Source organism: Rhinatrema bivittatum, chromosome 2 (genome assembly GCF_901001135.1).
Source record: "Rhinatrema bivittatum chromosome 2, aRhiBiv1.1, whole genome shotgun sequence".
NCBI classification, from domain to species: Eukaryota; Metazoa; Chordata; class Amphibia; order Gymnophiona; family Rhinatrematidae; genus Rhinatrema; species Rhinatrema bivittatum.
The window spans coordinates 289,119,452-289,132,588 of NC_042616.1; the positions used below are offsets into that span (position 1 = coordinate 289,119,452).

At 46.0% G+C, this 13,137-nt stretch overlaps 1 protein-coding gene across 1 annotated transcript; it reads left to right on the plus strand.

The window, feature by feature from the left end:
• Nucleotides 1-446: 446 nt before the first annotated feature.
• Nucleotides 447-2,492, plus strand: TMEM158 (transmembrane protein 158). Its single transcript, XM_029589601.1, has one exon. It carries the CDS (start codon nucleotides 614-616, stop codon nucleotides 1,319-1,321), a length of 708 nt encoding a protein of 235 aa, XP_029445461.1. The 5' UTR covers nucleotides 447-613; the 3' UTR covers nucleotides 1,322-2,492.
• Nucleotides 2,493-13,137: the final 10,645 nt, after the last annotated feature.

The following is a 13,137-nucleotide window of genomic DNA, read 5'->3' on the forward strand; positions in this document are numbered from 1 at the left end:
TATATAAAAAAAAAAAATGTCAAGTAATAAACCAATCCTGATAACCCTGTTCCTATCCAGGCGTGCACACAGTTCTAAGCAACTTGAAAAGCCCAAGGAAAAAGCCACCTACTCGTAGGTGTAAGAAAGCCACCCCGAGACCGAGAGGCGCCTATCTCGGGGGGGCTTCCGATACCATCCCAGAGCACGAGGAGTCCTCCCGCCGCCACCAACCCCACCCTCGCCCCTGCTGCCGCTCGTCGGGCCAGCTTTGCCCTTGCCAGGGGGGCGGGGGAGCGGCAGGCTCCGGAGCACCGGGACACCCCCCTCCTCCCTCCAGCCCCAGCCATCTCCAGGAAATCGGGGAGGGGAGAGCAGGAAGGGGGCGGGGAGGGGAGGAGGAGGGAAACACGCGATCGCCCAGACATGAGTAGCGACAACAAAGACCAGGGGAGGGAGGGAAAAAGAAGTGGGATGGAGGCGGTAAAAGTGAGAGCCAGAGCCCCGTGACGTTAGTGCAGGGCAGAGGCAGCGCGCGGGGAGAGCCCGGGGGGAGCTGGGCGGCAGGAGCCCGGGCACAGGGCATGCGGCGCCCGCCTCCTCTTCCACCCTGAAGCGCAGCCCGGGCAGGGCCATGCCGCCGCCTCCCGGCCCCGGGGCCGCCCTGCTGCGCGCGCTGCTGACCGCGATCGCCGCCTCGGCCGCTGCCTGCTCCCTGTCGCCGTCCCCGCCCAGCCGGCGGGACCTCCGCGTGCAGTCGCCACCGCCGCCCCTCAACGCCACCGCCCCCACCCCTTCCTCCTCCTCCTCCCCCCGGGACGCGGATCTGCAGCCGGAGGAGCGGGGGGCCGCCTGCAATGTCAGCGTGCAGCGCTTGCCCCTCCTCACCTCACTGCTGGTGCGCTGGGGCGGACCCCGGCCCGGTTCCCACTGCGATCTGCTGCTCTTCGCCCCCGCCGGGGGCCCCGGCCGCGCCGCCTACGCCGCCGCCTACCCCCGCGCCGCCCCGCCCCTGCTCATCGAGCACCTGCCCGGCCCGCAGCAGGAGCTGCGGCTGTGCCTGGGCTGCGGGCGGCGGCCCGCGGGCCACCGGCGGGGCCAGCAGCAGCACTTCCTGCAGGGCGAGCGCCGCGACTTCTGCTGCCTGGACTTCAGCCTGGAGGAGCTGCGGGGCGAGCAGGGCTGGAGGCTGAACCGCAAGCCCGTCGAGTCCACGCTGGTGGCCTGCTTCATGACCCTGGTCATCATCGTGTGGAGCGTGGCCGCCCTCATCTGGCCGGTGCCCATCATCGCCGGCTTCCTCCCCAACGGCATGGAGCAAAGGCGGACCAGCGCCAAGTGACAGCCCGGCCCTGCTCCCGTCCGGGGGGGCAATTGGTGCCTGCCCCGTTCCAGGAGGCAAAGATGGGACCCGATGCGTCGATTGGGTACTGGCTGATGCCCTCCGGAAACCGAAGCAGCCAAAGAAACTCCTCTGGTTTTGATCTGGGACTCGTTGGCTCTGCGGGCATGGCCGCACCCCCTCCCCTCCGCTCTTCTTCTTCTCCGGAGCGCAGAGAGCCTTGGCCTGGGACTCTGCAGGTTTGAGGTCCTCTTTCTCCTCCATCTCAACCGAAGTTTTCCAGCATCAAAGGGACTTTTTTTTTTTTACTCTCTTGAGGCTCGTAACTGTAAAAAAAAAAAAAAAAAGATCTAAATCCTTTGTATTTCGAAAATAAGCTGAGGGTGTTTTGTTTTTTTTCTCAAGACTTTTTCAATAGACGCTTTCTAAACGAGACACTTGTGCAGTTGCTGTGCTCTACGATACAGGAAAGTCTCTGTAAGCTAATATATTGTTTTGATTTTCTTTTTTTTTTTTTATGTGAATAAAAAAAAATGTGCTCGGTTTACATTTATACAGCTAAGTCTTTTGGTAGAATTTAATAACTGCTGTACTGTTGTAAGCAGAAATAGACCCTTTAGGAACTTTTTCCAGTGTATTGATATGTTAGACGTTTGGATTCTTGGAATTTGGTGTGGTTCTTAGTCCAGCTCTTGGGTACTTCGCTGTAATACAGTGGTGTCTCTTTCTCTCTGGAGCATTTTTGGTGTCCACTCGGTAACCGTAGGAGGGGAGGGGCGGGTGGACGTGGAAGGCTGGTGCACCGGGTTATTCTGCTACCTAGGCGTGCATACCAGGGCTGTAACGTTGTTAAGATGCTGACTTGCTCTTTGCTTCATGTTCACCCTCGTGACGTGTTGCAGAAATCCCTTTCTGTTGTTGTTGTTGCTTTATATACCCAGCACTGAATCCAGGGATTTTCGTTCTCTTCAGCGCTGATGCTTCCTTATTGCTTTGTTAGGCGTTCGGTGATTTCACGGTTACAGTTTCATTTCTGTTCAAATGTTTTCTAATGTGGACCTAATAAAATCAATAAAAGTCCTGCTGTCTAATAAAGACGGTGGAATGTTGGTGGTGATGTTTTTGTGTTGTTGAGCCCTCTGGGTACGGAATAAATGTGCAGCCACTGTGATCCGTGTCTCTGCTCCATTCCTTGTGTCCTCTTTTTTCCTCGCCTCCTTCCAGTTTATAGTTGGGAAAATTAGGGTGGCTTTTGTTTTGGGTTTGTTTTTTTTTTTTGGGGGGGGGGGGGGGGGCTGTTCTTAATTGATTTTGCAGCTATTTAGAAAACTTTACAAAAGCAACTTCGCTTTTATGTTCTTTCTTGAGAAAACAAAGTAGGAAGTTCCAGTATTGGTCCCGAGGCAAACTGCAGTCTTGATTCCCCTGTCACACCCTTTGAAAGGATCAAGATTAAAAAAAAAAAAAAAAAGAACATAAAATTGCCACACTGAGTCAGACCAAGGGTCCATCAAGCCCAGCATCCTGTTTCCAACAGTGGTCAATCCAAGTCAGAAGAATCTGGCAAGTACCCAGTAGATGTTGTATGACTTGAGGGTCTTTCAAGAATTCACAGACTCCCAAATGTATTACAACCTCCAGAGACTTCATCCGAATAAAATAACAAATAAAGTATCTGATACTCTGATACTTCGTGGAATGGTGGTGGGCATTTTTTTTTTGGGAGGGAGGACAATCATGATGTTCTTAAATCACATGTTATATATAAATAGATGGGTGAATTATAGTGATGTCAGGACAGCTGCCTTATTCTGGTTCTGTTGCATTGCTTTTGCTCATACCATATCTCCTAAATCTTTTTTTTTTTCTTCAAGGATGCCAAACAACTTAGAATTATATATATCAGTACGGGGAACCATTACTTCTTTATCTAATTCTAAACTTTTCTATGGTCATCTTGCTTGCACCAGGCAAAAACTTCTGACATTGTAAGTGGATTTCCCACCCCGTTAAAAAAAACAAAAAAAAACCAAACCAAACAAAACACCTACACCATTAACTTCCCATCTTTGAAGTTTGCTGGTTATAAATGAATAAATTAAATCGTAATTTCCAAAATCAGCTTTGTCATTTTAATCCACCCGATTGTGCAATGGCATTTGAATGCTAATTTTACCAGAAATGAAGCCTGACGTGTGAGTTGCTTGATCGTAGCTGCTACGCCGAGATGCCCCTTACTGGATGTCAGCATCTGAGCACCTCTGCTTCTATGCAGGACCTTCCTCGGAAGCCAATATGTTCGGTCATATTTGCCGACCGCAGCTGAAACAGATGCAGAAGAAATGGAATTCAAATAATCTGCATAAATGTGCTTTCCCATTTCCCCCTGGCTAAATATTTTCTCAGTAGAGGCTGGTATACAAGTGCAGGTGTGGCAGGCAAAACAAGAAAAGGGGGAAAAGAATTAAAGGCAGAAGCCCTGGCTGGCGGAGGTTTTAAAATCCTCTCCAGAGCTCATAATTAGTTCCAAGTCTGAAGAGAGCCTGTATTTAGCCTGGCATTAAAAAGGCAGAACCAGCAAGAAGTGAAAATAAATGGAAAAGCAGGCAAGAAGGAGGCATGAGCTAGCTGGGTTTGTAGAACTGTTCCCTGTGACACGGTAAGGGTGGAAGAGTTTATTCCTTGAAGAGAACTGAGTGAAGTGTGCATCTTTGCTTCTCAGGCAGACAGCAGAAGTAGGGGATTTAGCTTCCCCCTTGTTTTTTGTTTTGTTTTTTACTGTGGATTTCAGTGAGTGGAATGGAACCAGTAAATGTTAATCTGTTGTTTACTCTTTTAAAAAGTACAAAGGCTAAGGGGGACACACAATGAAGTTACTAAATTGTACATTTAACGTATAATTAACCTCTGGAATTCATTGCCAGAGGATGTGGTGAAAGCTGTTAGTCTAGCTGCATTTAAAAATAGATTTGGACAAGTTCCTGGAGTAGAAGTCCATAAACCATTATTTAGGTGGACTTGGGGAAATCCATGGAAACTATCCACCCTTTGGAATCCTGCTAGGTACTTGAGACCTGGATCGGCCGCTGTGGGGAACAGGATGCTGGGCTTGATGGACCCTCAGTCTGACCCAATTTGGCAAGTCTTGTGTTCATAGTGAAACCAGGTTTTCCTTTGGGATTATCACTAAAAAACCTGAGGCAGCCCCAGAAGAGGATTTAATACTTTATACATAATCCTTTTTCTCTTTAGGTATTGCTGCAGTGAACTTGCTTTCTAATATATCCGGATGCAGGAACTGAGGGCACACAGGATCATACAAAGTTGGAAAAAAAAAAAAAAGAAATCTCTATTTTTTTCTTTCCAAAACCAGAGTGCCCTTTCCCAGCATGCAGGTGCATCTACCTTTCCCCAAGGGCTCTGTCTCTTCTTTTTCATGGACACGCTAGAGAAAGTTCCCCTTTGTGCTATATTTTTCAACCACACAGGGACGGGGCGACCGGTTGCTCTTCTGATTCTTAACCAGGCCCTTGTGACGTGGCTACAGCTCATGAACTTGGATCTTTGCTGATTTGGATCCATACGGTAGCCCGTCTGGATGCAGCGTCTCACTGGCTAGGGAGGTTACTCCGGCTGCAGTGTTTTTCAAGGAGGTGCCGAGCCTTCGCTGAGTGAATGAGCCCCCGGAGGTGCTTCTGTCTGCTTACAAGAAGTTTGATTGCTGAGACTTGCTTGTGCTGAGTATTTGACCTGAGCCCGGTTGTAGCGCTACATTCCCGGCTCTTGCCACACAGCGTGTGAAGTTGTGTAACCGAAAGAGATAATCAAAGAAAATGTAAGAAATAGACAGGAAGATGTTAAAGTGAAAGAGAGCTAAATTAAAAAAAAAGAAATAAAGGCAATATTCAATAGATTTCCTTTCCCCAGAAAACATAAAGCAAAAGGAATAGTGAGGCCCTTACTATAAAACATGGGGAAGAACAAGCCTTAAGTCTTTATGCACTCGAGCCGTGTACGAAGCCACAAAAAAGCCCAAAATACTGCTTGAGCAGCATGAAAAAGAAAATTGGCTGGCAGTCAGGCTAAGGAAACGGATGCCCATTAATTGATCGTCTGTTTGCCTAACCGGCGCCCAGACACCACTTCTGGGTGCCTGATGCCATGGATGCGCTAGGGACACACAATTTATTCCTAGCGTATCTTTTTTAGCATGGCCCTTTATTTAGGGGCCAATGCAATACAGTGCACTCAGCCGAGCATACTGTTTAACCCGCTGTCGGACGTGGGTTAAATAGGCGCTAATCCCCCTAATGCAATAGGGGGATTAGCGCCTATTTAACGAGCGTCTGACGCCACGTGAATGAGTTCGCGCTCATCACACGCAAATGCATGTGAATGAGGCTATTACTCATTCACTCCGCATGCAAAAAAATAAATGTGCGTGAGACGCACATTTATCGCTCAGCTATTAACGCCTGCCTGGAGCAGGCGTTAATAGCTGAGCGCACTGAAAAAAAGTACAGAAAAGCTGAAAAAAACTGCTTTTCTGTACTTTTTTAAAAGTAAAAAAAAAAAGAAGAAAAAAATCTCTGTGGCCGCTTTGAAGACCGACGCTGATATGCTAGGCGTCGGTTTTCATAACTACTCTGCAGTTATGAACTCTTCATAACTGGCAGACCGCCGGTAACCACGAGTTCGCGTTAGCAAGGAGGCGTTAAGATCACGCTAGCGACCCTAGCACCTCCTTGCTAATGCGACCCCCCCTAATTTTCATACTGCATGGTGCCCACCTTGCGGGCGCCATGGGTGCATTCAGAAAGCGGGTGCTGAAAGGTCAGCGTCCGCTTTCCGTGAATAATATTGCATCGGCCGCTTTTGAATAATGCATTGCACGCCCAGGAGAGGTGGCGTTAGGAGAGTGGGTGCTCAGTCAAGAGCCCCCATTTTTAATAGGAGCCGACATTGCATCTGGCTGTCAGTGCAGGTCCGGAGCTCCGCCCACTGTGGTGGCTTGAACGGCTGTTCCGCAGCCTCCAGTGCCAGTGCTGCAGCCGGAATACCCCCTGAGCCTTGCCTGAGAGAGAAGTAACTCCTCCCAGCGTTGGGGGGTTAGGTTGGGCAGCCTGCCGGAGAAGGAGAACCTGCCCTGAACGCTCCTATACAAGAACAAGGAATTGAAAAAAAAAAGCACTGACTGTAAAGGCTTAGTTGAAATGTGCGCGCTGCACAGGCTGAATGCACATTTAAACTCGGAGCAGAGGGAGTTTCTGGCAGGTGAGAGGACTACTCTGCCAGCTCTCTCTCCCGCAGCCCTCTACCTGAGATTTTGGCCTTAGAGAGAGCAAGGGAAGGAGCCAGTGGAAAGAGGGGATGCATTGGGTGTCCTCTGGAGGAGCCGGAATGCAGGAAGGACTGGTGCAGGTTTGGTGCTGTCCGAGAGGACAGCAGCTTGTGGGAAGCCAAACTTGCAGGCAGGGACCATCTCAAACTATTTCATTTTGATTAAAATGTGGGGGAAAGCCAGTAAAATCAGCATTTTTAAAGGAGGCTGGAAACTTTACTCCACCTCAGACTAGAAGTAAAATTTCCAATGCTAGATAAACATGAGTTAAGCAAGCGCCCCTTACTGATATGCTTCGGGTAAAAATTTAGAGTCGGGCTTCGTTTCGGCCCCCTGCCCCGGTCAACACATCTCTCTTGTCTTACTGGGTCAGACCAAAGGTCCATCAAGCCCAGTATCCTGTTTCCAAAAGTGGCCAAGCCAGGACACAAGTACCTGGCTTGATTCCAAGCTGCTTATCCCAATAATAAGCAGTGAATTTCTGCAACTCCACGTCAATAATGGTTAATGGACTTTTCTTCCAGGAACTTGTCCAAACCATTTTTAAATGCAGCTATAATAACAGCTTTCACCACATCCTCTGGCAATGAATTCTAGAGCTTAATTATGCGCTGAGTAAAAAAATATTTTTTCTTATTAGTTTTAAGTGTATCACCTAATAACTTCATTGTGTGTTCCCTGGTCTTTGTACTTTTTCAAAGAGTAAACAACTGATTAACATTTACGCCTTCCATTCCACTCATTATTTTATAGACCTCTATCATTTCTCCCCTCAGCCGTCTCGTCTCCAAGCTGAAGCGTCCTAACCTCTTTAGCCTGTCTTCATAGGGAAATTGTTCAATCCCACTTTGGTCACCCTTCTCTACGTTTTCATATGTCGAGGTTTACCCTCCCAAACAGGCTGATGCAATAAGGTGCGTTCAGCAGAATGCATGGCTTTATCTGCATGTAAACCTTACTGCTGATGCGGGAAGGAATTTTACATTCACAAAATGAGCGCTTAATTGAACACCTTCACATGGAAATTCCATTCTAATGAGGGCGTTAGCTATTTCCTCCCAATACAGAAAGGTGAGCTGGGATAATTCCCATTTTTCTAAGGCTGGAAGGTTTGCTCCTGGTCCAGGGTGGAGTGAAAGTTCCAGCCCTAGGAAAGATCAGAAGTGACCTGAGACTGTCAGTTATCAGGGGGGGCTGCGTTGGGAGATGGGGGCTGTACATACATAGAATTGAATGGAGGAAAAGGCAGAGGTCATTTACCAGGAGGGTAGGGGGGATTCCATTGATTTTTCTAAATCAAATCCACAAGAAAAGCCATGGATTGGGGACAGGGCTCTGCAGTTTGATTTTAGGCAATCCTTACTTACAACCATGGTGATAGTTTGCAAGGGAAGGAAATTGAAAGCAATAGAGTAACAGCAACTCCCAGACAGGGTGAGCTCCCATGTGGGTTGGGATTGTCTCTCTTTACATGCTACCATGCTGGGAACCGGGTTTATTGTATTCAAATCCTCCCCCACACTTTGGCTATGTGCACCAAGAGTGCTTTATTTAACATCAATAATAATAATTTTGTTTGCTGGTAGGAAATAGGCTTCCTGTGTCTTCTTGCATAAGGTAACATACAGTAAAGGGGGCTATCACACTGAAGTCTGGTAGCAGCTCCCTCACCTCCTGAGTTAAAATGTGTGCTCAGCTTGCATGCATTAGCATGTCATTAGCTTGCTGCACCGGAAGTTAAACATTTTTTTTTTTTACCTGTGCATTAAGAAACTGTTTATTGAATTTTAGTGCACAGGTTATTGCATTGACCTGGAAAGGTGTATTCACATGCGGGTAAAACTGCATTCTCCTGAATGCAGTTTATTGCATTGGTTTGTTTGCTTGCTAACTTCACATTCCATGGAAGCCTGGGACCTAAACACACATCCTAATTTCATCTCAGACTATCATCCCACTCATGACTTCCCTTGCAAATCTTTCTGGATGTCAACCTCTTCCTAGCTTCCCTCCACTGGTTCCAAAACACTGAGTGCTCACCATGCATATGCAGCACAGACATACACCATCATTCATAACAAGAAAAGCCATGACAGGGATACCATTTAAACCAGTCATGCTTTCTATTTATTTTTTTGTAATTAAATTATTTTGGCTTTTGCCAGGGGGAAGTGGGAGGCGAAGGCTGCTACTCTTCCTCTGCTTCCTGAAATAATTGGTCAGACAAACAGGATTTGCACATGCTACCAGCTAAAGCACAGGCTGTGCAACGAAGTTCCAGGTTTCCTTAAAGGGCTCATGGCCCAGTCAGACTTTCTTCCACGGTTGACAATGAATACATGAATGGATGCTCTAATTAAGTCTTTCATATAAACAGCACAATCCAAAATGCTCACTTAGACTAGGGATGTGCTGTCATTTGATAACATCATAAAAGCATCAATAACGCATGCCATGTTGTTTTGTGTCATTTGCCATTTGAAACAACACAGAAGACGTGCTATGTCACTCAGAGTTGTGGATTTTCTGGGGGTTTATTATTATTTTGGTTGAACCAGCCTGGGGGTGGATGGGGGAATGCAACTAGCACCAGCATAATTTGAAATCCCCAAGCCTGGCTTGCCATTAAAAAAACAAAAATACCCAAAACAAGCCTGAGATATATAACATGCAAGAAGTTTGTCTTTGTTAGGTAGAACCTTAGGAGGAGTTGGATGACTCAGAGAACATGAGCATGAGCTTTAGTATTGTGAGAATAACCTATTGTGTGTGTGGCTGTTATTTATCTTAATAATATACTTTCCCCATTTCCCTGCTTTCACAAGAATTTCTTTTAAAGTTATAATTTAGAAAGTGTGTTTCCGTTTAAACATGATTTGGCTTATTTCTCCACTCAGTGCATTCTGTTTTTCCTTGGTCTCCACCTACCCCACCACAACACTTCTGGCACCGTTTGGTTTAACTCTTTGATTTTAAAGGCTTTTATTTGAAATATATATGTTTACTTTCCCTACTTATTACTCATTGAATAGGCATTTGTTCATTATGTAAGTTCCCCCATCTTTTGTATTTTAAATCTAGCTGTGTTTGTTGTGACACATCAGGGCCAGCATTCATATTGGTTAAGCTGCCTGGTCCTATGCACAAGTATACACTACATATAATAAACAAACAAATAATACCCCCCACCGACAGTGATATCCTTCCTTCCTTAAAAAAAATCCATCATGCGAAGAGGTAGCAGCCGATGTGGGAGAAGCCTGGAAACACTGTGGGAGTAGGAGGCAGATGTATTCATTTGAAATAACTCTGTCTGTATGTGTGCACGTATATGAATATCAAGTTGTTGTGGATTGACCTGGACTGGATCTAAGGCAGACATTTCTTTTAGATGAAATACAGTATAGAATTTGTTTTTGCTTCATGGTCATACAGGGGTCGACAATGTCGGTCCTGGAGTGCCACAGCCAGATCAGATTTTTAGGATATCCACAATGAATATGCATACGGTATATTTGCAAGCACTGCCTCCATTGCACGCAGATCTATCTCATGCATATTCATTGTGGATGTCCTGAAAACCAGGACCAAACCAGTTTGTGGCACTCCAGGACCAGAGCTGCCTACCCCTGGTCTTATACTCTGCTAATGTCAACAGTTGGACCATGCTCAGTATACTAATTCCCTTGGTGCTCTGATCTCTTCTCAATGCTTTCAATGCCATCTTTATGCCGAGAATTCCCAGATTTACCGCTCCACGTCAGTAATTTCATTAGGAATCCACTCCCAAATATCAGCCTGTTTAACTGACATTGCTACCTGGATGTCCCACCGCCACCTTAAACTCAGCATGGCCAAGACAGAACTCCTTAGCTTTCCACTCAAACCCACTCCCCCTCCCCCCCTTTCTCTATTTCTGTGGATTACACCATCATCCTCTAAGTCTGCTCAACCTGTACCTTGGGGCCATCTTCAATTCCTCTTTGTCCTCTTCACATATCCAAAATAACTGCCAAAATGTGTTGTTTTTTTCTCTATAACATCACCAAAACCATCCCTTTCCTTCTGAACACACTTCCAGAACTCGTATCCATTCTCTCATCATCTCCCGCTTAGACTGCTGCAACCTGCTCTTCACAGGTCTCCCAGTGAACCATCTCTCTCCACAAAATTCAGCTGCGTGGTTTATCGTTCACCAAAGCCACTCATATAGGAGGTCATTTTCAAAGGACTTATGCAGATAAACGTAATATACTATCCTAGCGATTTTCAAAAACCATATTTGCACATAAAGGGGCGGATTTTAAAAAGGTTACGCATGTAATATACATGCGTAACCCTCTTACACCCGCTCCTGCGCGCGCCGAGCCTATTATGCATAGTCCCGGCGACGTGCGCAAGCCCCAGATCGCGCGTATGTCCCGGGGCTTGAAAAAAGGGGCGGCGAGTGGGTATGGGTGGGGCAGTCCAAGGCGGGGGCGGAACCGAGGCGCAACTTATAAAATAAAGGTAGGGGGTGATTTAGGTGGGGCTGGGGGGCAGGTTAGGTAGGAGAAGGGAGGGGGGGGCGGAGGGAATGGGGAGAGCCATCGGGGCTCCCCTAGGGCTCGGCGCGCACAAGGTGCACAAGTGTGCACCCCCTTGCGCGCGCGCCGACCCCAGATTTAATAACATGCGCGCGCATTTTATAAAATTGGGCGTAGATTTGTGCGCGCCGGGTTGCTTGCACAAATCTACGCCCACGTTTAGGTTTTAATATCTGGCCCATAGTGCACTTACACATGAATAACCTATGGTCAATTCTGTGACAATACTGTAGAAATTTTGAAAAGCCCACTTACATGGGTAAAGTGCATTTCTACATGTAAAACCCAATTTTATGAGTGTAAATTCTTTTGAAAATGATCCCTATAACTCCTCAAGTCACTACATTAGCCCCTATCTGTCTTTGTATATCTGTCTCTCACCTACAAGAGCCTCCACTCTGCAGTTACTCATTCTTTCTCCTCTTATCTCTCCGTACACCCCTCCTTGTGAATTCCGCTCATCAGGCAAATTACATCTATACTATTCCTATCTACGCCAGCTCTTGACTCTGTGCTTTCCACCTAGCTGCACTGTATGCTTGGAACACACTTCCTGAGTCAGTGTGTCATGCTCCCATCTTGTATTATTCAAATCCAGTCTAAAAACCCTTTTAAATCTTAACACCAGATTATACTGCTTATAGCCTTATTGACTTTAACCATTTTCTTAATAAATAAATTAAATTCCCAAGCCTCTGTCTTAATTAGACTGTAATCTTTATAGAGAAGGGATTGTTTCATGCATTTTTTTACAGCACTGTACAGGTCAAGTAGTGCTATAGAAATGATAAATAGAAGTAATAGCAGTAGCAGTAATGATCCCCTGTCCCTTTTAATGATGTGTATGATGTCATGCTATAAGGGATAATGGGAAGAGATACTTTAATGAGGGAATTAATGTATTCCTCAGTGAAAAGCAAATGTACAATACAAGCCACGGTCCTACTGTTCATCTTGGTAAATGAAGATTTTTACTTATCAGACCACCTGAATGTTTTCAGGGGAACATTTTCAGCCCAAAATGAAATTTGCAGAATTAAGCCTTTGAATAATAAATACAAAAATCTAATAGAAATGTATCTAACAAGAGAAATCAGAAAAAGCAAAAGGAATGCTTGAAAATGTAGCAAAACCCATGAATTCAGCTGCATGATGGTCATTTTTTGTTGTCTTAGGGGTTATGTATAAAGTGGTCTAAAAGTCTTCTGTGATTTTTAATCATTTTTCTCCATGATACGTCAAAGTGGATTACTTTTCTGTCCCCATTCTGTGTGTATGAGGAAAAACCCTTAGTGAACCAGGTACTAAAGGGTCATTCAGCAAGATGTGTTATATATGTGAAAGAGAGAAAGAGAGAGGGAGAGAGAGAGAGACATTAGGCAATTTTTTAATACCACTGTAAAAGGGGCAACTAGTAACTCAGGGGGCAGGTGCACAGTCAGAGGTTCAAACAGCACCTTAGAAATCAGTGAAGATTTGATGTGATTTGGAGTGATGAAAGGTACACAAAGATGAGATTTGTACAATGTATTCTCAACCTAGCTGATACACTCTGGTTGAGAGTACAATGTACAAATCTCATCTTTGTGTATCTTTCTCACGCCAAATCACATCAAATCTTCACTGATCTGTACTGTGCTGTTCGTACCTCTGTGCAAGTAAAACTGCTCCCCAAAACCTAGGCCACCGCCAAAACCTCACCCTGAGTTACAAGGCGCCCCCCTCTTACATTGGTATAAATAGTTTACTTATAAAAATGCTTTTTCTCTCTTTCTCTCTCTTTCCCCCCTCCCACCCAGCAGGAGCCCAAACTGCATGTCAGCTTGCAGTGCAAAAATATCACAGGCATAATACATTTAGCACATCTTGCAGCATCTGGAAAATTACCC

Coding starts and splice junctions, on each gene's coding strand:
- TMEM158 (XM_029589601.1), top strand. CDS start 614: ATGCCGCCGCCTCCCGGCCCCGGGGCCGCCCTGCTGCGCGCGCTGCTG.